The following is a 25,455-nucleotide window of genomic DNA, read 5'->3' as shown; positions in this document are numbered from 1 at the left end:
CGATAGCGATGGTAGTACGGACACAATTTATCCGGAATTATCTCCGGGTTCTCCGGCTTCCTCCCAAAGTCCCAAGCGGTCAACGGGGTTGATGGAGGACGGTAAGTTGCCAGCAGGTGTGTGTGCGAGAGGGACTGCTTGGATGTTTCCAAAGGTGGCCTGTGATTGGCAGGTCAATAAATGAATGGCGGTGTTGGGGGACACGACTGCGCACTGCAGCACCGCCGCCATTCCCACGCATTCAAATATGCCTGGAAAAGTGGAAAATAGAACGGTCCCAGCGTGGAGCCCATTAAAGTGTAACAAAGGAATAAAATCAAAAGACTTCATTCTGTATTTTGTACCGGGTGACAGAATAATAGATGGGCTGATGGACAGACCGGGCGACTGCATGATGTAACAATACAGCATCTTCATCCTGTCACCGGGAGGGGAAACGGCCACACCGACTTAACCGTCTGGTTAAATCCAATATCAGAATTCATCATCTGGACCGCCTCCGCCGGGGAGATGATGCTGATTAAACTGCCGACGTCTCCGGTGTTTAGCAAACACCCATCTGATGTTGTTCCTTCGTTAACATCGTCACGACGGACCCGATTTCGGAAAATTCAGAGTCACCTTTCACTGCGTCGCTCAAAATCCTAAGCATGTAATTTTTGCCAAAGAGCAGGTGGAATTTTTTCTTTGCGTATTTACTTTTTCGACCGGGACGGACGTCGGCCTCGCTAGTCCGTCTGTATCCGCTCCGCTCAGAACATGAAAACTTCTACCCGAAACCGGACGGGAACGATGGTCAAAGTGCTCGGGTCGCTCCTTCCCCCGGAGACGAGGACACCGCCGACACTCTGAGGCTGGAAACTCTCACGATACGAGAGAATCCCGTGATTCGGCGTCGCTCGGTGGACGCCGTTTGTTTTCTGACCGGGGAAAATTCGGGTTTGCCATCGAGAGCACTTTGGCCGTCTCAAAGGACACGGTGTACTTTTTGTTCGTCCCGTAAACACGCCCACGACAGGGGTGGTCAGACGTGTCACGGGGTTCGGTGGAGATCCGCACACCGACCCGGATCCCTGGTGATCCTTCCTGCCAGAGAGAGGAGTCAGCGGCACCTCTGAAACACCAGCCCTCCAGGCCGGATCAACGGGAGTCTTGGATATGCCGATATGGATCGGTGGAGGCGGACGGGGAAATGAACTCTTGGGTTTTGGCTCCGACCGACGGCGGCGGAGCCAACTGTCGCTTCATCACCGGCGGGCTGCGGTTCGCGGGGCCAAGAGCCGACAGACCCAAACTGTTACGCAACTGACGATAATCGCCCTCCGATCCCCCCGGGAGCATGTGCACGCGCCTATACAAACGTGCACGTTTTGCGCATCTGTTTACGTGCAGAAAGAAGAAAAAAAGAAAAAATTGTCGGCGTGCTTTATTGCGTATTCCACGCCGGGTGTGTTTACCGACTCGAAGTCAGCACAGCCAGAGATTCCGCAAAGCGCTGCCAAAGAACACGGACGGCGGCGAACACGCGGCGGCGTCACCGATCATGCGGCGCTCGTACGCGAGCTCGCGCACGGCAAAGTGTCAACCTCTTGATGAAAAGACAAAGGAGAAACTCCCTCCACCCGACAACAGAGACGGACACCTCTTTGGTTTGTGGATTAGTTTGTAAAACGGTTTAAAAGCACACTAACACACAGTTGGGAAGAACATTTCAGGAAAAAATGAAGAAATTAAAAATGATCTATTTATGTTCTTTCTATTCTAGGCGATGAGGGATCCGGCGAAAAAAACAAATCGAATAAGCAGTAAATTGATTCACTATAATTATAATAGACTCATATAAGGGTCTTAGCATTCCTTTCTTCATATCCGTGGTGTTTATCCTGCAGTCAGGATTGACTGAACAGCTGGCCGGGCCATCACATGTCATAAATAGATGTTCGACCAGTCGTACGTCTGGGCCGTTCACGGTCTCCGTGGGCCTTCGGTGTGTTTTTGGACTGCGGGAGGAACCGGGAGAGAAGCCCTGCAGACACGTGGAGAACACGGATCCAACCGGGGATCTTCTTGCTCTTGAGGTGGAAGTGCTAACCGCTGCATCGCCGTGCTGCACCCGAGCAGGATCTTTGAGATACGCGGTTTTGATTCGCAATTTTTTAAGCGCCTTTTTGATTTTGTTGCCAGAATCGTCGTGACAAAATCAAGAAAAACAAAAAGCATTTTTAAAACAAACGCTGAAGGAAAGGCGGAAACCCAATTATTTTGTGTTTGTATGGTTTAATTGCCAACGATGCGGCTGTTGGTGCTGAGAAAAGTTCAAATGGGGGAAATAAGGCGCCGAAGTACTCAATCTCCCAAACAATATGCCGCCGCCGCCGCTGCAGTAACTCAATTCCGCCAAATATTTTTCCATCAACCCCCTCGAATATAAATTTTCACTTTGGCTGTTTGCTTTGTGAGGTTTGTTTACGCCGCCAAATTGAATGCCAAAATATGATGTTTCTACTCAGACCTCATTGACGGAAGCGGCTAAAAATGGTTTCTCACCTAAACCACTTAATCAATTGAACTTAAAGAAAAAAGATCATGCAATCTAGATGGTCCAGCCTATTAGATCATGCAATCTAGATGGTCCAGCCTATCAGATCATGCAATCTAGATGGTCCAGCCTATCAGATCATGCAATCTAGATGGTCCAGCCTGGAGCAGGACGGCTTTTTTCCCAAGAGGACTCCCAACGCAGCGCGGAGGCTACATCACCCCGCTAACAGCCACATCACCTGCCAGGCTCCTTGTGGGAGGCCAGGCTCAGAAAAGAGTGTGTCCTCTGAAGTCTTGACCTCTAGACAGTCCTTAAATCAACTGCGCATCTACACACACACACACACACACACACACACACACACACATAGTCATAGTCTTTCTTTTCCAATCCTGCTGCACTGGCCCTTAGTATGCTGGGAGAAAGATGCTGCTGGAAGCAATAATGTCACTTTGCATCTGGCTGCGCGTGCTGCACACTGCCGCCACAGCACACGCGTCTGAGCGAGGGTTGTCAATTTGCAACCCAGTGCATTATCATATTAATATTTAAGGTAAATTTCAATCAATGCTGCAGAGCAGGAGCGTAGAGGGACCCGAGCGGCGCCGGACTTCCTGGAATATTTCTCTCCACTTTTGCGGACGGTCTGGTTACAAATGCAGTGAGTCAAGAGATCGATTCCAACCATTACAATCACCATTATCGCTGCCGCTGTGGACGTTACTCGCCTTATTATGATTGCGGGGCGCTACAGGCTAATCAAAAAGAACCATCATTTTCATCAATGATTAAAAAATAAAGAAATAACAGATAAAAAAAAAAAGAAATCAAGTCCGACTGACGGCTCCTGCGGAGCTGCAGACGCAGATCAGCTGTGTGTGTGTGTGTGTGTGTGTGTGTGTGTGTGTGTGTGTGTGTGTGTGTGAGTGTGTAGCGTGCACCCAAACAAAGGTCTGGTTGCTGAGGGGAGCCGCACAAGATTGCAACCCGTTAATGTCATTCCCTCCAGCCGCCAAGCCTGCCTTCGCCCCGCCGGGCCGTTTTTAAGAGCGAGCACCGGGAGCAGGAAGCTGTGACCGCAGAGGCCCGAGTCCCTCGCTGTACGGCCATTCCAAAAAATAAGAAATAAAGCCACTTTAATAAAGTAAACACCATCGGTAGGTTATAAATAACCGAGTGTCAAATATATCATTTTAAATGGTGTGATTGTAATTTTGAAAGCGTGGACTTCGGGTCGCCCGGCCTTCCCCTCCTTGGCCTCTCCGATTCAGGGCTTTAACCTCCTGCGACATCTTTTTTTTGTTTGTTTTTTTAAATAAAAAAAAAATACACATTATTGCCAGATCCTATAAGTAACAGTGAGGCCATTGCCTTGTATTGGCAGAACAAGTATACTGTATCTGCAGCATCACCTTATACACACCGCACATAAATGATTATTCAATCACCTTTTATTTTCAATCACAACGTTGCAATAATGTATAAAATTAGATTAAAAAACTGGGCAACAACATGATCAACTGCCCGTAGAAATATTTTCCATAAATCCGGCATTTTCCCTTGTTTGCACAGCTTTATTTTTTACTTTAAGCAACAGCCAGACATTTAAAAAGACTCAATCTTTTAAATGTATTTTTTTTTTCCCATTTAATCAAGTTAATGATTAAACAGGGCAAGGAAATCTAATTTGATAATTGTGATTGTGCCTTGTATTGTCACAGAAAAAGCTACAATGAGGTACAGATGGTTGGGAGGGGACGAAAGAAAAGGTCACGCTTTCAATTTGACAAATAAACACAGCCTAATACAGCTGATGGGGGGCAGATCACATTCAGTCATAGAATTAAAAGGTGAAGTGAGAGGCAACCCAACACACACAGATCTGCGAGATGACACACAGTCGTATGATTGCTTTATGGAATAAATGCAACTTAAGCTCCCGTGTTTTCATTGACGACGCAGATAATCCTGCTGGAGGGGCGGGAGGTTTAACCTCGGACCGCTCGTTTGTCAATCGCAGCGCCACATCTGACCATTCGCTCTCTCATTCACGACCACGGACGACTTGCCGTCGCCGCTCGACCCACCGACGGGTGCCGGACTGCAGGAGGAAGAGCCGGAGAACCCGCCGAGGACCGGGAGCCTCCCGGCGGCGAGTTGCCACCACGTGAACCGCCGCGCTCGGAGAGCGTTGGATTTCTAAGCACTTTTTTTGAGAAAGCCTTGAAAATCTGAACTCCTGTTCACAGACGTCGAAGACTTTTCCGAGCCGAGTAGAGGCTGACGCGCTGCAAAGATGTCACGGTTACAGAATCCAAACGAGGCCGCTCGGCGTCTCTGTGGCTCGGTTGCATTTCGCCGGCATCAAATTCGCGTCCTCCCTCGAGAATACAAGAAATCTCACGTCGGCCTGCCAACTATTAGTCTCCAAGAATTTGACACGACCCGGAAGGCAACGCGTGTCTTGTGAGCTGTAATTTCCTTCGTGGATATTTATACATCTACTGCGCACAATTAGACGTGCGCTCGCCTTAAGATGAAGTCCTTTACTTCGAAAACCAAGATGGCGCTGAATGAATGAGACCTGTTGCACTGGAGTCTCACATGATTCCTGTATTTTATGTAATCGCGGAGTTTCACCGCTCGCGCGGCAGCCGTGTGGGTGGGCGGCTTCACCGGCACGCACGTACACTCGAGTGGGCTGAGAGGGCAACATACCATCACCTAAATCTTATATTAGCATCTTTAGAAATGGCAGTAAAGTTGAAGTTAAACGCTTTGGTTTCCCGAGCGAAGGCGGGAGTTGAGCGTCACGTGGCCGTGAATTCAATGAAAACCAAACGTCGAAGCTTTTAAGCGGGGATAATGCTGACTAGCATGCTTTGTATTCGAGGATATTCCAGCACCACTTTGGGGCATCAAAATAAAAAAACGGCTGGGGCATCTATTATCTCCTGCATTTACTTACAAGTTACACCGGCGGGTGCAACATGTGTCAGAGTACTGCAGCTGCGTGTTTGTTGTCACTTTATAAATCAAACCTCAGCATAACTCATCCTTGTTGGTTGTTTTCTGTGATCGATCATTTATCATTTTTTGTACTTTTGCGCCGCGGCTCTCAGAGTGACACGATTTCAATGCTCTGCATGTGTGAACGCACGGCAGCTACGTCGCTACGAGCAAATAAAAGCTAACCCTCCAAACAGAAGAAGCATCGAGGTGTAGCTGCCACTGAGAAGCCCGTTCCATTGCACCAGACTCTGCCCGCCGCTCACTTTTACAGTTTGCAACGGCTTATGTCGATGTGTGCGAAGCTACGTCCACCGGAGGGCGCTGCTGCCGCTCCTGAGTCGCTCAAATCACTGCACGACGTCACATCTCATCCACGCCGGAGAGAAGCCGCCGGATGCTACATGCTAACACCACGCTCCAGTGACCGAGGACGCGCGCCATCCTGATAAAGCTCGGCCGCTGTGCAATTTCTCTCTGCTCGTGACCTGAAAAAAAGGTTTTATTTGTTTGTACATCTTCTCGGTACAATGCCTAGATACAGCTATAGAGAACCAGCAGATCAAAACATATTTTTGAAGCATTATCCCTTACGTATTGTGAGGGACTGATCCAAAGCAGCTCCACAGAACTGTTACACACAGACTGCTGAGTAGGACTGATCTCAGGATTACAGATTTCTGCATGAACGTTTCCTGGAATTCTTCCAGTTGTGGGTCGGTTGACTCAGTCTGGACCTCAGCGGCGGGCTGACGGACGCGGCCCTATTTGCACCGGCAAATGCTGTAAAAAACACTTTTGCTCCCTTTTTAGCGTTTTTTTTTTTTTTTAAACTAGTGGACCACAAACATCTCACACGAGGACCGGACGGAATTCCATCTTCCGTGGGGTCGTGAAAAGAAGGGGAGAGGTTTTGTCGTGGAGAAAACGTCTAAAGCGTGCGGTTAAATATGATCTAAATAATAATTAAAAAAAAGAAAAAACAGAAGCGAGGCAGCACAGCGGTTAGTTATTCTGCCTGAGGCAGAAAGCTGGATTCTGACGGGGGGTTTCGGTTTTCTCCGGGTCCACGGCCCAAAAACATGCAGCAGGTTCATTGGAGAGCCTTAATTTACCGGTCTAGAAAATAAATGAACCATAAAAAACCTAAAGCACATGATCCAGACAAGAGATAGTTCCAAATTCTCCTGATATAAGAGTACATGTCCGGTACCAGCCCTACCAAGGGCAGACACCCACAGGCCTTTTACCTGAAAAATAAAATAGAGGTGGAAGAGCAAAGAAAGATTCTTTCCATCCTTTTTGGAAAAACCAAAAACCGGAGTCCATGTTGAGGCCAGATTGACCGGCGCCGGAGCTAAAAGGGCTAACTTGTCACTCTATCTGTCATCATTCGTCTTATTTAAACATTCACTGCAATAAAACGCATCCCAATCGTACCGTTTGACTGCGAAGAGCCAAAAAGACAACGGAGATGGAGAGCGAGATCTCAGGATCTGCCCTCGGAGGGCTTCTCCGCCCCCCCGCCCGCCCCGGCTCATTGCATATTCTACATTTTTGAAATACTCTGGAGTGCAGCAGTAACAGAACGCATTTAAATAAGGACACTTTGTTCATTTTAGTAACGTAAAACCAATGCTGACATTAAATACATACTCCATCATCCAAATACCTTAATGATGAGCTGGGAGGTGTGTGTGTGTGTGTGTGTGTGTGTGTGTGTGTGTGTGTGTGTTGCGGGGGCAACATGCGTATGAAGACAATGTGGGAGGTATAAACAAGCAGTGGGTGAAGAGAAGCTGCAGGGTAAATAATCAGTGCAGGCCTCCTTTCTGGCGGTTAGTGAAAGTATCACGCTCTAATAAGAAAAAAAAAGAATGAATGTATCAAATCATTTTCTTAAATATTTAAATATGATCCAGAGAAGCATGAGCCACGGCCTGTGTTGACTCTTGAACGAAGAAGCGGGCGGCGCTCCAGACAGCGGAAGTGGCCGATGTCTGTATTGTGACGGTGAAGATACTTTCAGGGGCCCGTCGGCTCCGCTGACGCCACTTTGAAAGCTTTTTTCGTCTTCAGGCTAAATAACGGAGAAGCGCCGTGTTTCCAACAAACGCAGGGAGAAGAAGCCCCGGACCTCTTCCTCCCGGTGAATCTCAGCCGTGTCTCCGAGGTTCTCCTGCGCCGGAATGAGGACGGCGACGTCCCTCGGCCATTCCAGCCGGGACGGCGGCGCTCGTGGGGAGAAAAGCGTTACGACGGGCAGCCGGTCTGCTCCCAGAAGACCCAAGCTCGTGGAAAAATAAAAATAATAAAAACAAATAAAAAAAAAAAAACCTGCTACGAGGCCGGGAGAAAGGAACACACGTGTGCACGCTCACATGCAAACACATGCACAGGCTAATGCTGTCGCAAAAAAATGAAAAAAACAACCCTTCGGACAACAACTCAACTAGCGCTGCAGCCAATGTCAGATTTAGATTGTGTGTCACACACACACACACACACACACACACACACACACACACACACACAGGTGTCCCATCCGGGGAGTGTCTGCCCCAACCTTGATCGCGTCACCCGGCCACTGGTGACCCGAGAGGTTCAAGCCGAGCCTCGGCACCAGACAGTTGTGCAACATTGGTGCTTAAAAGGCAGATGTGATGGTACTTGTGTCCGTCCAGGAACAAGAGGTCAGAGTTCAAGATACTCCGGTGAGGCGAGGCCACGGAGTGGCATTTCCGATTAACCGTAAACGGATTCAGGAGCGACGCGGAAGAAAGAAATCGTCGATTACGGCATCGCCGCATCTTAGAGCGGCTCGAAACAGCCTCGTCCCGCCTCCGATTTAAAATAACTGTGTTCAACGTTACAGGGGAAAAACGGTCGGCGCCGTTTACATTTCGCGTCCTCGCTTTTGGTGCCGACCCAGTGGCGGGGTGTTCCGGCTCCAAGCGGACCGCTTTACGTGGACTTCTACGAGACGGAGCTCTCCCACCCTGGAGACCAGCAAGAGGCGGTTTGCAATCCGGGCCGCCCCGGCCTTCCCCGAAGCAGATGCGTGAGGGGAGTCCCTCCGCCTCCCTCCGGCCTCTAACTGACCTCCCTCTGCCAGCAGAGCCAGCAGGCGGGGCACTTAACATCTCCTCCACACCTGTAGAAGGACTCCACCGAAGAAGAGGCTTCTGAGCCACGCTGTGATTGGACTCTGATTGCCCCGTCGACTCGTGTCGTTTCCTCCAGCGGTCCGAGCCGCTGCGGAAATCCTGCATGGAGACGCCGAATTTTACAAAAAAGGGGGCGATTAATGCCGATGCTTTTGCACGTCGGATTCCCCCTTCGTGCCCGGAGCCGGTCGAGGGCCGCCGCCAAACATGTTCGCAGGGAGGGGGATGTCGTTTGGACGCGGCCCAGGAGCGGATTAATACAACAGCGACGCCTCGGCGCCGCGAATGCCCCGACGAGATTGTCAGAAGCCGTCACGTCTGTCCCGCTTCTGCAGCCGAACGTCAGACGGGAGCAGAATTTAGCGACGGGGAGCCGAGGGCGACCCCGTCCCCGTCCCCTGTTGCACGGGAACCCCGGCTTAGCGCGGCAGCTACGGGCCCGGGTTCGCGGCACCGTCCGATTTGCTTTTCCTGGCTTCGAATCGGTCTCGACCGCTGTCGACGCCGCACGCACAAACGTGCACAGTCGAGGACGCGGACCGGAGACACGACCGACTGAACCCTGGAGGAGAAGCGAAAACTGCAGGGAAGAAAACCATTAATGATGCAAATAAAGGTGAAAACCTCGACTGAGTTTCACAAGTGTCGCGGCTCGAATATGATCGTTGGACTGGGGACGGGGGCCGGAGGGGGTCCGAGGAGCCCCACAAATGCACAAACACGACGACGACGGCGAGTGAAGTGTTTTCACCGTATCTCCCCGCGGTGGGGACAGGAGACACAAACCAGGCCAGCAACACCAGGAACCCAGGCTCCAGATCTGGGTGTCCAGACACCGGTGGAGGAGCGGTTTCTGCAGATGCACGGCTGAGAACATGCAGCTGTGCAAGCGTTTCATCACCAACACCCCTAAAACGATCTCTCTCTCTGCCTATAGGAGTCTATACACAGACGTACGCTGGCAGGATTGATATTCTATGTCTGCAAACGGGCTCTACGTGAGCTAAGGAGCCATTTGACTGACTTGAATGTGGGCCGGCATCCCAGAATACACCCGGCCGTCACAGGTAACGTTTGCTAGCCGCGCATCACAGGGAGGTATGTGACTAAGCACGGAGGCGCGGAGGAGCGCGTCCATGTCCACGCAGCCATAGACTCCTCCGACGGGATTCGTGGCCTCGACGTGTGTGTATCACACACACACACACACACACACACACATGCACAAACGCAGAAAAAATAGAAAATAAACGCAAGGCTGGCGGAAGTGTCGGATAAAGCCCGGTGCACCTGTCCGGTCCGCAGCGGTCGCCCTATTTCGTTCGGCGTCGGCGCGGAAGGATCAACAACAACAATAACAACAACAACAACAACAACAAAAAAGGCTCTCTTACCGTTCCGCTTTTAGTCATTACTCTCCATCGTGACGATTCCGGTCCAGACCTCTGTCGAGCCGTTAATTCCTCCCGTCTCTCTCTCTTTCCCTCCCTCGCTCATCCCCATGTCATATTTCTCCGCTGCAGCAGCGCTAAGCCACGCCCCCTCCTCCCCCGCCCTCACGGATGCGTGACGTCACCGCCACCGTGCTCACGCCGGCGCCGCAGTACCGCCGACCGGCCGCTAGGGGTCGCTGTGGTCAGGATGAATCCCTCCGCCAGCGCTCTCTCTCTCCCTCTCCAGTCGCACCGCACGCAAGAACCGCATAACGGCGGGGAAGACGCCGGGTGGAGGGGTGCGGTGGGGTCGTTTTGTGTGCTTAACGTTTACTTCATGGGTTTTTTTGTTTTTTTTTTCAGTATAAAAATGTAGTTTTATCCAAGTAAAAGCTGATGGTGGTTATTCTTCCGCCAGGTGATATAGTCCGTAAAATACGGCGCACTGTACATTGAGCGAGACTTTTATTTTGAAATCCCGCCTCTGATAAGTGAATGGAAAGACTTATGTAAACGGGGGAGGTTTATTTCCGTGTGATTGCTCATCCAACGCAGGCCGGTTAGTTTTTGAAGCTAATGTGTAAGCGTGTGGAGTTAAAGTGTGCCTCAGAGACACCTGCTCTGGATCTCTGTAAGTATCGCTCATGCATCTCTGTTATCAGCCTGCCTGCTCTTTTTTCCCTTTATCCATCCATGCATGCATGGACCCATATATCCATGCATGCATGTATGCGTCCATCTGCACGTCCACGCATCTATCTGAATATCTGTCCCTCCCTCCTTCCCTCTCCCCCTCCCTCCCACTCTCGGCGTGACACACAGCAGTGGGTGTTGATAGAGTCCACCAAGTCGTGATCTCGGTCCCCCGCTCATCGGTCCAGCGGACGGACCGGTCCGACGGGTTCCCCTGGCGGGCTGGAGTCTCCCAGCTGCAGAAATAATCAGAAGAAGAAGGAGAAGGAGAAGAAACCATGGGACGTCTGGCGGTGATCCAGGCGTGCCTGTGCTTCGCGGTGCTGGTGGCGGGCAAACCGTCGACCCCCTGCCCGGGGGGGCAGTTCAGGCTGAACGGCCGCTGCGTCCTCTGCCATCCCACCTGCTCGGAGTGCGACGGGCACCAACTGTTCCAGTGCACTACCTGTGGAGTCGGTGAGTTACTGCTGCATGTTGCATGGGAGAACGAGGAAAAAAAGAAACAGCTTAACACTGCATTTGTTCCCTGACTTCACAGAAAAGTTGAGGTATTATTGTCCACAAACAGGACTCCTCGGTTGTTGGTCGATCGCTCGCAACATCTTCTGATGCCAGATTGAGAAGCAGCTTGCAGGAATCCTGCGGGGTTTGTATTCGAGGAGACACGAATGATGAATTTAACATCCGAGCGTTGAAACAGTCCGGGGCAAAGAGTGGCACGGGTTTTTTACATTTTTTTTTGTCCGAACGTGAAGGTGTGATCCTTGCTTTCCCTTCTTTCTCTCCCTCCCGGTGTAATCTGATCATGTCAGAATGGGGCCATTGTTAATCAGCGAATATCCCCTCCGGCCAGGAGTATTACTGTTGCACTTCACCGGGCAAAAACACCAAAACCTTTCTTCCCACACACACACACACACACACACACACACACACACACGCACCCCCCTGCACTTAGGGCCTGAATGTGCGTCGCTGGTTTTTATAGTTAAACTCAGCCTTCAACCCTTGAGTTGGTGTGTGGTGTGTGTGTGTGTGTGTGTGTGTGTGTGTGTGTGTGTGTGTGTGTGTGTGTGTGTGTGTGTGTGTGTGTGTGCTCTGTCAGAAACAATGCAAACTACTCCTCATTCTCTTTACGTCAGCTTGGTTGCTTAGTAGTCGTGCCCCCCCCAAGCCGTGACCCCTCTCCCCGTCTTTTGGTGCAGCACTGAGCGGACGAGACAACGTCGTAACTCAGCTGCTCGCCAGAAAGATGCCTCGGGTGCGGCGGCGGCGGCGGCGACGGGGGCCGCTGGCAGGCGGCAAGGCATTCATCACCGGGGCCGCTGCGACCCCCACGGCCCGCCGCCTCCACCGACTCCGGCTCATCCGTCTCTCTTTGTTTTTGTTAACGCTAGCCGGAGCGTCAGTCAGTCAGGAAATGGTTTCACGCCGCAATCTATTATTGGTCGTCGGAGTCGCTTTCCCGAATACTCGGCTTTAATTAAAAAGAGAACGGTTCCCTCGGGTCTTTATTTTCCAAATCGTTCGGTACTTTCTCATCGAATAGACGCTCGAATAAGGGCTTTAAAAAGGTTTGTGTTCCCCGCTGCTCCGCCCGAAAACGATCCGCCGGGGCCTCGCGGATCATTCATCCACGTCCCTGGACCGGCTCACGCACTTTGTTCCAGGGTCGCGTATTTTCTGCAACTTTTCAGTGAGGCGGCGTGAGACGCCTCGGCCTCACGGCGAGAAGATCCCCGGATTAATGAACGAGAGGGTGAACGGTTGCGTGTCAGACGCTCCCCGTCAACCATCTTTTCAGCGTCATGCTGGAATCTTCTGAATCCAAGGGGCTCCTGAACTTTCCTCCGGCGTCTCCCGTTTTCCCCCGAGCCGTCGATCTTCTTCATGTGGGTGTTTGCCGCCATCAAATGTCCTCCTGCTCCCGAACATGACACTCCCCCTTGTCTTTGCCTGCCGTTCCACCGCGAGGTTCGCATTTGCGGTTTCGTGCATGATAGCCGTTCAAACCGGATTATTGGGATTCTTAATTGACATCATAAGGTTAGCGCTGTCTTGTGACGTCGCCCCGTTCGCTTCCGCCTGCGGCTCGGAAAGACGCCTCCTCAAGTCCCCCCCTTCGGATTTCCCCTTCGACTTGTTTGTCGATAGCGTCCCGCCAAGCGCTTTCTAAATCCCGTTCCCTCAGATTCAGCAGCGGGGAGTCATTTTCTGCGAAGCCACGCGACACGTCTGCGCCCGGAAGCTGAAAGTGCCGCTCGCTTTATGAAAAACCTTCTTGATTTTGACATTTAAAAGAGTTCAGCGTTCTCCCATCCGGTCTTCTGCGGCGGTTGGGCGGACGCTCAGCGGAAGAGGAGATCACGGGGTCGGCCTGCGCTTAAACAGCACCTTTGTTCTCCTTCTCAGATGAAGATGGACAGGAACGATTCCTCCACCAAGGTCGCTGCTCGCCGCACTGCCCCCGGGGACTCTATCCTGACAGGGGTCGCTATGTCTGCCTGCCCTGCATAGACAATTGCGAACTCTGCACAGATGGCAACATATGTGCCAAATGTCAAGAACACCACAAGCTCCAGAGCGGCCTCTGCCAGGCGGCAGCGCTCTGCGACTCAGGTAAAGGGAAGGAGGGTCTTTCCGGTTCTTATCGGGAGACCGGACGCGTTCTGTGTTTCCCGTTTTCCGACCGAACCGTGAATAACGGTGTGTTCGTGACCCATTTTTTGAAAAAAGAAATACCGGCTTTGAATGGTTTTTTTACCCCTCGGGCGTCGCAGAAGCCCGCACCATATGACCAACACCACATTTACCCTCACTGCCGGACTATTTAGTGCACGTGAATATAAGCTGCACCGGCTAAAAATAACAAAATGAATACATGTATACATCTAAAGCCGCAGGTCCACGTTGTAACATGCGATATTTACACACAAACATTTTTCTTACCCTTAATTAAATCCGTACTGGTAATATCCACCAATATGTACTGGAAATGCTTTTTTCCCAAAAAGTGTCTGTGAAACGGCAGATGAAAAAGAATAATAATAAATAAGACGAGGAAAAGTTCATCCATCCCTCCATTTTCTTTGTCCTCCAGCCGACGTCTCTCTCGTTCTTCCTCCCGCCACTAAAACCGTTCAAGTCGTCTTCTTGGCCGTCGGAATTGAACGGACGCAGACTTTCACATTTCATCGGCTCGATGTGACCAGGCGAAATGTTTTGGCGGCGTGAAGCTCATTAACCTGTGAAAAATCCATAAATTAGCCGCACCGCGGTTTAAGCCGCCGTGTTCAACGCGAAAAGTAGCGGCTTCTGGTCTGGAAATGACAGGACATTAATGAGAATCATCAGGTGAACCACATGTGTTTCCTCATCACGCCGCAGCATCGGTGTCTTAGAGGTTAGAAGTGTCGTCGGGTCGTCGGGTAGCCTTTTAGTTTGGGACTTCAGCCTGAACGGTCCGACGGCGCGTTCACCGGTCCGCTGTGTTCCAGGGCAGGTGCAGGATCCGGGCACGGGCGAGTGCTTGGACTGCCAGATGGGCTGCACAGCTTGTTCCCCGGGTGAGTCCCGTCGGTCCTTCGTTACCGTCCCGACAACACGACCGGCGTTAAAACCTCCGGCGTGATGCGGCCCGGTATTCTCTCCGCTCTGTATTCACACTGACTGTTTGTTTGTCCGCAGACGACCCGGAGAGCTGCGCCAGTTGCAACGAAGGTTACTTCCTGTGAGTCTTTGCCCTCCTTTTGTTATTTCCTAGCCGTTTCTGTTCACGAGTCCCTTTCGCACTGCGGGAACATTTGCGGTCTCTCTAGACGCCTTTCGGGAAGGCGGACGTTTTTTGGACAGCAGAGGCGGCGTCTTTTTACCGTTCCAAAGAAACTCATTGGCGGCAGTCATTTGGCCCAAACTTCTCATGTGGCATCATTTTTCAAAACTCTGGCGGTCACCGCTCAGCTGTTTGATGTTAAGATGTCACAGCGGCGCAACTCTGACGGTATCGATAAATATGAGTATAAATAAGAGAGGCAATTAAAGGATAGCAAAAGACATCCACCAGTAAATAGCAGAGTGAAGAATGATAAGAAGGAGAGAGGACAACAGAATGAAAAGAAAAACAGCAATGGTGAGAATGGACAACCAATACGACAACAAGGATAAGAACAGAAACGTAGCGACGATAGCGACGAGAGAAATAAACATTACATTACATTTGGCAGACGCTTTTATCCAAAGCGACTTACAATAGAGGACATAAGCACTGCAAATAACACTTGCAAATGAACATGATGCAGGCGGAGTGACGCCGACAAGGATTAAAAAAAAAAAAGAAGTAGACAACGGAGTTAGCGCCTGACGTGCAAATGTGTGAGGTAGCGAGTCGTGGCACGTGGATCAACCTCCGGCTGGTCGGCGTGGTTAGGGTTAGGGTCAGGGTTAGGGTTAGGGTCAGGGTTAGGGTCAGGGTTAGGGTTGGGGTTAGGGTGCGCTGCTGTCCGGTCTGATGGCCGCGGGCGCAAAGGGGCGTCCGAAGCGTTCAGGTGAGCTCCGGGGCGGGAGAAAGTGAGCGCACGAGAGGTCCGAGTCTAAAACTGCTTCAGCGATTGATGGACTTTCAACACCCTGCATGGAAAAACCCCCCAAAAGGGCATTTCCATTTTTCCAAAGCTCGACATGTTATTTCAATGTTTTTCTCTCTATTTGTTTTGGGCTGCGAAATAACTTGCATTTCACCTGGATTCTGGTTCACATCGGCTCGTCGGTTGGTCACAGACCTCCGATTGTGCGTTCCCCTCCGCCCCCGAGCTCGGGCCTCCCGGCGCCGCGTGACTCGGGTTACCGTCGGGTTCGCATTATACACCCCGACATCCGAGCCGCGGCGGTGTGTGTGCTTCGAAAAACAGGAAGCGGGTGTATCTCTGCATGTATCTGCGAGAAAGAAGGAAGAGAAAAGAAGAGGCGGCGTCTTCCGATCACTGCTTATCTGATCGGGAGCGGCGATGCTTTCCCGTCCACGCCGTTCCCCTCCGTGGAGGTGCGGAGATTCAAAAGTTGTTCAGAAATCCCTCCCACCTCCCCCGCGCTCCTCTGGAATGAATCATCTAATATTTGCACGGAGGGATTCTCAAGCACCCCCTCCTTCTCCATCGGATCCTGCAGGCCGTCCACGGGTCCTGCTCCGCGGCGGCCGCTATTGTGGGCGCCGCTGATGGATGCCCTGTGACACCTCCAGCTGTTCCTCCTCAAACAGCCCGGTGCATCCCGGCGCCACGGCAACCCGGGCCGCCAGGGGTCCCGTTCCTTTATCCGGGGAGGCGTCGGAAGAGGCGTTAGAGGATGATTTATGGACGCAAAGGGCTAGTTTAGCTCGTTTCATCCAGAATCATCACCGCCGCCGTGATGGTTTATGTATGTCGTCTCTGCAGCGCGATATCCCAGCTGCTTTGGGCCGGATCCTTTTCCTTTTTTTTTTTTCCTCTTTTAGGACAGACGTCTAGCCTTTAATAGCTTAGAGAAGCCCCGAAGGAGGACGGGTTAATGACAGAAATCTCAGCACGCTCCCCCGAGGGCTGCAAATAAAATGCTAATTAGCTTTTTCTGATTTAAGAAAAGAACCGCCTGGCTTCGTCCACGGCGAGGCGTTTCCGCTCCGGGGTCGTTTTCTCGACGAGCGGCAGCCGAGGCCGCAGGTGCGACGCCGTGTTTTTTTTTTCTTGTGGTAACCCACTCCCATTTTGAACCGCCTGTGTCAACACTGGCTTTACTTGGCGATGAATCATCCGCAGGCCGGCGAGGTCACGGCCGTTCACATCATTAGTCCGACGTTTTCAAAAAGCTTTGTTCCGTATTTACCCGGCAAACCATCGGGACGCTTTTGTCCGCCGGCGCGGCGGCCTTTTAGTCGCCAGCCTCCATTGAGAGCGGCTCCACTTAGCCGCCTTTAAACGGGCGTGTCGATTGTCTGGTTATTCGTAATCATTTTTTCAGGCGATCTTTCACGTCCCTCCGCAGATTCAGACACCAGTGTCGCAGGCACTGCCCGCAAAGCACATACGAGGACTGGGGTCGAGGTGTGTGTCTGCCGTGCCCGGCGCCGTGCACCGACTGCAGGAGTGATGCTCGCTGCCTCTCTTGCCAACCGGACCGCTTCCTCAACGGTACGTGTAGCCGGGAATAATGATTCCGAAGTGCATTGTTTAGCGATGAAGGTCACACACGTGTCAAACCCGTGACAACGTCTTAAAAGGTCTGATTGTCTTCAAATAAAGAAGTCAAATGCGCATGTTGACCAGAAACTGCACGTAGATCATGTTACCCACAAAGTGACGGCATCCGCCATTAAATCGCAGTGAATCCACATCGATGCCATTTCCAACAAGTGGAACTGAGAAATACAAATGACCCCGAAAAGCTAAGTATGCTAAAGTTAGCCTTCCAGAACAACAACTCATTGTCCAAAAATGAAGCTAAACTATTATGGCAGCAGAATCTTCTTGTTCTTCTTTTGGCTTTTCCCTTCAGGTGTCGCCACAGCGAGTCAACCTTCTCCATCTCACCCTATTCTCTGGATCCTCCTCTCTCACACCAACTACCTTCATATCTTCTCTCACGACGTCCATAAATCTTCTCTTTGGTCTTCCTCCAGACCTCTTGCCTGGCAGCTCCAATTCCAGCATCCCAGTGTCTACCAATATATTCTCCATCCCTCCTCTGTCCATGACCCAACCATCTCAGTCTGGCTTCTCTGAGCTTCTCTCCAAAACATCTAACATGTGCCGTTCCTCTGATAGACTCATTCCTGATCCTCTCCATCCTGGTCACTCCCAAAGAGAACCTCAACATCTTCATCTCTGCAAGCTCTAGTTCTGCCTGCTGTCTTTTGGTTATTGGAACAGTTTCTAGTCCAAACATCATGGCTGGTCTCACCACTGTCTCCTCCACCTTTCCTTTCATTCTGGCTGATGTTCTTCTATCTCTTGGTACCCCTGACACTTTTCTCCACCCATTCCAACCTGCTTGGACCGTCTCTTCACCTCTTCCCCACACTCTCCTACACACTGGACTGTTGACCCCAAGTACCTGACATCCTCCAGCTTCTTAATCTCCAAGAAGGGGCTCAGAGCTGAGCCCTGATGGAGTCCCACCTCCACCTTGAACTTCTCCGTTACCCCTACAGCACACCGTACTAGTGTCTCACAGCTAGCATACATGTCCTGCACCAGTCTAACATACTTCTCTGACTATGGCAGCAGAATGCGTTCACAAAAATTGCATCCAAAAACGCTGCAGCGGTGAAAACTAGCTTTGATTTGAATGAGTCATAAATTCAGAGTTATTTAACATTAAGGACTAGTTATATTTTGTTTGACATTATCCCCCCCCACCCCCCAACGGCTGGTTCTGTGCGTATTCTGTTCATCAGATGCAAAAAATGTTTAATGACTTTAAAAAAGAAAACACTTGTGACTTCAGGTCAAACCTCTGTCCTGTGCTGCCGGCACATTAGCATATTCAGAAAATGTTCAATTCCCAGGTGGATAGCGGGGAAATTCGTCCATCAGCAGTCTGTCAGCACAGATCAGGCTGCACCCGGCCTGATGCAGGAGAGGGACGGACCATCATGTGGGGAAAAAGGTTCATTTCATGATCAAGATCTCGATGTTTGCATTGGAGAAAAGCAACTTGTGCTCAAGTCACACCTGCAGGGAAAGTGCTTCGCTAAATATAAATAAGCGATTCATTCTTTACGTAATTTCTATGTTAATAATAAGTAAAACACCAGTGATTTTTGATGAAATCCTTAATGTGGTTCGTCCAGGACGGAACCATAACCCTCACCAAGCAAGTCTACATTTGTTTTGCAAATCTTGTGGCAAATGTGCAAATGAGCGTTGAGGACGGAGACCCGGGTTAAAGGGCTCAGCTTGTTGAAAGAGGGACTTTTGGAAGGAAACAACAGTTTAGATTCTAGTGAACGCGCACATGTGACGGATGAAAATCTGCGGTTTTAAATGTTCTCTGCCGCTTCGCGTTCCCCCCCACTGGGGTTTTGGAGAGCCGGAGATCCTGACGGAGACGGGTTTGTGTTTTCACTTCATACGTCTCCACACCTCGTGTGAACGAGGAGGATCTGTCTTGACGTGTGACCCGGTGTTTCCTGCAAACGGTCCAGGATGAACCCGCCGGCCGTCCAGAGACCTCCTGGAACCCGGGAGAAGCGGTCCAGCCCAGGGTTTACCAACCTTTTGAGCCACGGCACATACTTTACATCAGAAGAATCACACGGCTCAGCGCTAAATAAGCGTCTTGGTTGTTTTCTTCCAACGACGCTCCCTGTTTCTCAGTCTGTTTACGCTCATGAACAAAATAGTCCGTGTTCTTCTCTTGAAACACGGTCGTTTAGTTTGGAGTCGGCGTTTAAGTTCGCTCGGAACCAGGGCGCCGTCGGACAGGTTGGACGGAGTCGTCTCGGTGGGTTCCCCAGTAGAAGTCAATCCAAACGCGACCCAACTTTCATTGCGTTGTCCTGAGCTCACCTTCTGAGGACTGCTCATCCTCGGCCCGTCATCTGGGTCGCAATGCTGTTCACGACCAGAGAGTCCTGAATGAGTACTTCTTCTTTTCAAATATTTCTCCATGGCGTATCAACGCCGCTGCCTCACTCCAAGCACGGCTAATGACTGGTGTTTGAGCAGAGTCCGGCAGAGTCCGGCAGAGTCCTGCAGAGTCCTGCAGAGTCCTGCAGAGTCCTGCAGAGTCCGGCAGAGTCCGGCAGAGTCCGGCAGAGTCCGGCAGAGCAGAGCCACAGCTTCACTCACCACCTGTTGCCACCTTGTTGGAAAGCGTTGGGTTGTCCTGCCTGTCACCTGTCACTGCATGACGGACTGAAACACATTATTTGCGTCGATTCAATCATTTTGGGACCAATCAATCAGGCGAAAGCGGGGATTTCTCCACGGCGCCGTGGTCGGGAAGCACTGGTCTAGACATTGAATGAGCTATTTTATAATATCTCCTGCTCTTCCTGTTCCTCTCAGGGGGAGAGTGCGTCCAGAGTTGCCCTCCGCAGTCCTTCGGCGACTCCAGCGGGCGGCGCTGTCAGCCCTGCCACGGCTCGTGCCAAACCTGCCACGGGCCTCTGGCGGGCGACTGCGACCTGTGCGCCAGCGGGGACCCCCCTCTGCGGGGGCGCTGCCCCCACGCCGGCTGCCCCGAGGGGCGCTACTTCGACGGTGAGGTTGGAGTTTGACGCCCGCTGGACTTTATCTCCTCCTTTTCTGAGACGAACGCCGACTTCTTTCCAGCCCAGCAACAAGAAGAACAACTCTTTCTGCCAGAAATGCTAACAGTCTGAGCGCTGGCGGGACAGAACCTCTTCCTTTTCTTATTCGCATCCCTCGTCGGACCACTTTGCATCGTGTCGATAGCAATTTTAATCTCTGGGTAAAAACTAACCTCTATTGTTTCTTGTGACTTCGGGTCAATAGGCCGTATTGATCGATTGACATTTTTTTTTTCTCTTTGATGCTGTAATCGATCACTCGGCCGCCTCCCGATTGTGAAAACCCTGCCGTCCTCAGCCAGCGCTTTCTAGAAGCTGACTGATTTTAAATGACGGGCCGAAAGACGTCCTTTTAACGTTCTGTTTGCGCCCTAAATCAAAATCTTAATGTCTTAAGCGCACGTTTTCTACTTCCTGGTTTATTTTTCCCGCTTTGAGCCACTTTGTGACTTTACTATGACATTGAACGCCTTGACATGATTGTTCAGAAGCTCCTTGTTCATCAGCTCCTGCTCAGGCAGCGGTGCGGTGACGGTGGCTCTCTCTAGTGGCCAAAAGTAATGACAGCACATTCTCCCTGTAATTGTGACGTTGCATTTCACTTGTATTATGTCGACCCTGTTTTGTTTTGCTTGTTTCTTTTTTAGGGAGATACGATGAATGCCGCACCTGCTCCGCGTCCTGCAGGACCTGCTTCGGTCCGCAAGCGCTCGATTGCTCCTCTTGCTTCGAAGGTACAAAGAGTCCCCGTCCCCTAAATCGAGACCGTAAATCAGAGCGCGACCCCGACTCCCCGGCGGCGGCTTGTGTGTGTGTGTCAGGATACTTCCTGGACCAGGACAGCTCTTGCGTGCCGCGGTGTCCGCCCGGCTCCTACGGAAACCCCTCCACCCAGCTGTGCCATAACTGCTCGCCGAACTGTTACACCTGCGCCGACGGCAGCGACAACTGCACCGGCTGCTCCCAAGGCGGCGACAAACTCTTCCTCCACCAGGGGAGGTGCTGGTCCAGCTGCCCGGAGTAAGACCTTCTCCATCTCGGTGAAAGACGTGAACGATTCCTTCGCTTTGTGTCTGGAAGACGTCTCCGGCTTTGCTTGCAGAGGGTTCTCGGAGACGGCCGAGGGCTCGTGCGAGGCGTGCGACGCCCCGTGTCTGACGTGCGACGGGACCAGCACCGAGTGCCTGTCCTGCGCCGACGGCTACTTCCTGGAGGGCGGCGCGTGCAGACTCAACTGCTCGCTGCAGATGTACCCCGCCGACGACGGCACCTGCAGGCGCTGTCCTCCCCACTGTGACGTCTGCGCCGACGACAGAACCTGTTTCAGTGAGTCACCGGACGGCGATGTGTTTTGTTCTCCCGCGGTGTAACGCATCGCAGCGCCGCTTCCGCGTCATCTCAGAGTGCAGCTTCCTGTACCTGATGCTGGACGGGGCGTGCAAGGCCGACTGTCCCGAGGGCTTCTACGAGGACCTGGAGGCGGGACGCTGCGGCCGCTGCCACCCCACCTGCGGCAGCTGCTCCGGGCCGCTGTCGGACGATTGTGAGACCTGCGCTCCGTTCAGCTCCAAACTCTACAAAGGAGAGTGCTCAAAAGATTGCCCGACCGGCACCTACTATGAGACGGCAGCCGAGGAGTGCCAAGGTGAGCCCGTGAAGCGGCGGCGGCGATCGAACCCCATCTTCTAGGCGTCCGTGGATGTGGACTCGGTAAACCCAAGCGGTCGAGACAGAAGGCCGGCCGCGTCGGATCTGAGCCCGGATCTGACCGCGGCTCCTGCACCGGTAAAGGGCCAGTATGGCTACAATAACATAAAAGAAAACAAGAATCTGCTAGAACAAATAACTGCACACTTGGAAGATCTTCAATGTTCTCACCCAACTGACAATATTATAATAGGCGGGGATTTCAATCTGGTCCAGGATGAATTCCTACATAGATATCCTTCTAATACCCTTCAAGCTATCCTAATCCGCTATTCTATGACTTCTGTCACAAGCTGAATTTGACTGATGCTTGGAGACGTACTGATCCAGCAGCCCTCCAATGCACCTGGTTCAACCCCAACTATAGTCTGAAAGCCAGAATTGATTACTGGTTAATATCAAACCATCTGCTGAGCAACAGAGTGAGCTCTGGCATATCGGCAGCTCCACTAACAGACCATTGCGTTTTCTATCTGGATATTACATCCCATTCAAGAAGGAACTCGTCAAACAAATACTGGAAATTCAACTCTAACTTGCAGAAGAACGACGTCTATGGTCAAAAAATTAGATCCTTAATTAAAGCGATGAAGTCATCCGAGGAACGTGCATCTCCGGTCAACATGGCCAAGTGCCTGCTCCGGGGGATGTCGGGTCACTGTAGATCATCTCAGTGGAATCCCGACCTGCACTACATGGATCAGCGTCAGTGGACAACCTGGTTGTGATTTGGTGCCTGGTGAATACAATCTGATTTGACTTGGATAGAGTTCATAAAGGGCAGTTTGCACATTTTGGCATTTCCAGTGTAGAGGAAATGAAATGTGGTATTGATTTAGCTTCAGCTTCTATGAATGAGCTTCCCGAACGTCTGATTGTGCGCAGAATGCCACCAGACGTGCGCGAGCTGCTCCGGGCCGGACCCAAACCAGTGCGTCCGGTGCGAAAAGGGACTCGTGCTGGATCCGAACACGCTGCTGTGCGGCGTGACGGGCGACGCGGACTGCCCGCCGCGCACGTACCTGCACGAGGATCAGTTCACGTGCGTGGGCTGCCACCGCCACTGCTACTCGTGTGAGGGGCCGGGCGGAGACGAGTGCCAGACGTGCGTCGCCCCCAAGTACCTTCACAGTGAGTCCTCAGCCGGATCTTCAAGCTCCTGGTCAGCGCAGGAGTTCGGGACCGTTTTTCAATCAGCACTTTGAGCCAAACTGTTGTATCATTATGAATTCGTGTGTTAAAACTAGCTTCCCACAGCTCGTCGGTTTGCACAAAAGTGTTGCATTTTGAACTGATAATCTCCGCTGACTCAGCGTGGCGGGGAAACGTGTGTCTGTCCAGACGGGACGTGCACGAGCGAGTGCCCGGCCGGGACGTACGGCACAAGACAGGAAGCCGACGGGGCGCCGCTCGGGTTCTGCCTGCCCTGCGACCGGGTCTGCTCCACGTGCACGGGGGCGTCCCCCAAAGACTGCGTCACGTGCGCGCCCGGCTACCTCGGCCTGCTCCATCTCTGCGTCACCCATTGTCCCGCAGGGTGAGACCCGGCCTGGGAATGTTTGCCTTTATGTTCAAACCCACTGATAACATTTTTTCATTCCCAACATTTGACCGCAGACAGCGGATTTACCCTTTTTTGGTCACAAATCTTGTTTAACCTCATCCGAGTTTCTTTACTCAGACCCTCTCGTGCATCTCCGTAGTTATTACAGAGCGGCCTCACGCTGTCAGAAGTGTGAGCGTCCCTGTGAGGCGTGCACGGGGCCCGGGCCTGACTCCTGCAGGGCCTGCCCGCCGCCTCTTCTGGAGCTGGAGGGCGCCGGGCTGTGCGTGGAGCGCTGCCCGCGGCGCTTCTACCGCCTGGATGACGTCTGCATACAGTGCCATATCAGCTGTCAGACCTGCACAGGTGAAGAGGAAACTACACTGTTTGATTGACCGGATCCGGACAAAGACGTTGTCCGGTCTGCATACATGCGCCCAACAACAGGACCTCAGATATCCTTCTGTACCCCTCCTTTATTGACTTTATCTTGTGTCAATACATAACTTATTTGCATTAAGTAGTTCCAAAGAGTTTACTCATGCATCCGTGTGAATGTCCGCAGATGCCTCTCCTCAAGGATGCTTGACGTGTGACTGGGGCACCACGCTGAAGGACAAAGTTTGCTACCCCCGCTGCCAGGAAGGGCAGTATTTCTCCAAAGAGGTGCTGTTTAATAATTTTCAAGGTCCTTCCAGTTCACCGGCACTAAATCGTGTTAATCAGTTGCTCGCGATGGAAAATAAATACAAGTACAGGTCGAAAAATCAGATTATGAAAACATTTTTGTCAAGAGCGAAAACCAAATCAATGTAGGTTGGTTACAAATACAGTGAAATATTTCAAGCCTTTGTTTCTTGACATTTCCAGACAGATTGTATTTACAGGCAATGCAAACCAAGATTCATTGTCCTGGAAAATTTGAATATTACACAAGAGTAATTAAACAGGCTTCTGAAATGTATGTTCATTTCTATGCACATAATACTTGGCCGGGCCTCTGGAAATACCTTTTTTTTTTTCCAAGCAACCATCGTTGGACAGCAGAAATGAGATGTCTGTGTTTTTTCCGCCACGACGGATGGATCTCTGACCCGCCGTCGAGCCAAACTTCAACTCCTCTCCGTTGCAGGAAAACTGCGAGCCCTGTGACGCCTCGTGCCGGCACTGCTTCGGACCCGGGCCCGACCGCTGTCTGGCCTGCCACCAGGATTTCGGCCTCCGCGCCGCGGAGTCCCGCTGCGCCCGTTGCTGCGGCGGCGGGCAGAACGCCACCGATTGCTGCCTTTGCGACATCCGCTCAGGTGGCAAACTAATCCCTGTGGATATTTGCCGGGATTCTGGATCGATGCACTAATATTTGTCTCCCTTCCACAGCTCTGTGTGTGGAGGCAGCGCGGCCCACGTCGGAGGACGACCAGGTGAACATGTCATCCCGGGCCGTCCGCCACATCTCCGCCGCCGTGCCCGTCGCCCTGGTGCTGGCGCTCGGGTTGGCTCTCGCCGCGTTCGCCCTGGTCAAGGCCCACGGCGGGAGGCGGCTCTGCTGGAGCCGCAGCTACGAGAGGCTGAGCGGCAGCGCGGGGGCGCACATGCCCCACGGCGTGCCCGAGCCCGACAGCGGCGACGAGGTGGACGTGGTTTACACCAGCAGGGGCGGCTCGGTGTACCGCCGCTACAGCTTCATCCACGAGCAGGACGCCGACGCAGACCGGGACCAGGCGGTTTCTCTCAACCGGCCCTAGATTCTAAAGCGCTGTAGGCCATGTTAGACGTAGGACGTGGTGGCGCTTCATTTTGTCACGCGAGGCGTTTATTGTAATCTACAAAGTGCCCGCATCTCAAGGAAGTACACGAGAAGGCATTTCTGATTAAATACTGAAAGTACATTTGTATGTATATATAAAGTAGGATTTTTTTTCATTTCCTTTTCTACTTCCTATTAAAGAGGTGAAATGAAAAGGTGATTTTGACACCGATTTCCCTATTTTATTGGGAAGGGGAATATTGACTTATTTTGAAAAGAGTGCCAGATTAAAATGTCCCTTCAAGAGGAGGCTTTAGCCCCAACTTGT

At 51.8% G+C, this 25,455-nt stretch overlaps 2 protein-coding genes across 6 annotated transcripts in view; one reads left to right on the top strand and one right to left on the bottom strand.

Annotated features, from left to right (window-relative positions):
• otud7a (OTU deubiquitinase 7A) overlaps positions 1 to 10,235 on the bottom strand; it is a 41,457-nt gene extending 31,222 nt beyond the window's left edge. For both annotated transcript variants that reach the window (XM_086163162.1, XM_086163163.1), the window contains exon 1: positions 10,113 to 10,235. The gene's annotated coding sequence lies outside the window, so the exon portion shown is untranslated. The remainder of the gene's footprint in view (positions 1 to 10,112) is intronic.
• Positions 10,236 to 10,248: 13 nt separating this feature from the next.
• On the top strand, positions 10,249 to 25,375 carry LOC147225413 (proprotein convertase subtilisin/kexin type 5). 4 transcript variants are annotated; one of them, XM_086163160.1, is made up of 17 exons: positions 10,249 to 10,782; positions 10,974 to 11,300; positions 13,257 to 13,463; positions 14,342 to 14,410; positions 14,532 to 14,574; positions 16,860 to 17,005; positions 19,886 to 20,080; positions 20,778 to 20,864; positions 20,952 to 21,150; positions 21,233 to 21,456; positions 21,533 to 21,775; positions 22,723 to 22,968; positions 23,179 to 23,374; positions 23,541 to 23,746; positions 23,946 to 24,046; positions 24,513 to 24,684; positions 24,758 to 25,375. In XM_086163160.1, exons 2-17 carry the CDS (start codon positions 11,123 to 11,125, stop codon positions 25,123 to 25,125), a joined length of 2,880 nt encoding a protein of 959 aa, XP_086019286.1. In that variant the 5' UTR covers positions 10,249 to 10,782; positions 10,974 to 11,122; the 3' UTR covers positions 25,126 to 25,375. The 4 variants fall into 4 exon arrangements, with proteins under 4 accessions (XP_086019286.1, XP_086019285.1, XP_086019284.1 ...); XM_086163159.1 differs by having other exon boundaries at positions 10,977 to 11,300; positions 20,778 to 21,150; XM_086163158.1 differs by having other exon boundaries at positions 20,778 to 21,150.
• The last annotated feature ends 80 nt before the right edge of the window (positions 25,376 to 25,455 follow it).

The sequence above is a fragment of the Fistularia commersonii genome, chromosome 17 (assembly GCF_037954325.1).
Source record: "Fistularia commersonii isolate RoL2024-O1a breed Wild chromosome 17, RoL_Fcom_v1.0, whole genome shotgun sequence".
NCBI lineage: Eukaryota > Metazoa > Chordata > Actinopteri > Syngnathiformes > Fistulariidae > Fistularia > Fistularia commersonii.
The sequence above is the reverse complement of the archived record's forward strand: the minus strand, read 5'-3'. Positions and strand labels throughout refer to the sequence as shown.

Bases quoted from the DNA above. Each gene is read 5' to 3' on its own strand.
- LOC147225413 (XM_086163159.1), top strand. From the start codon at position 11,123: ATGGGACGTCTGGCGGTGATCCAGGCGTGCCTGTGCTTCGCGGTGCTG. The intron at 13,464-14,341 runs GTAAAGGGAAGG...GCTGTGTTCCAG, and splicing joins GGCAGCGCTCTGCGACTCAG to GGCAGGTGCAGGATCCGGGC. The intron at 17,006-19,885 runs GTACGTGTAGCC...TGTTCCTCTCAG, and splicing joins ACCGGACCGCTTCCTCAACG to GGGGAGAGTGCGTCCAGAGT.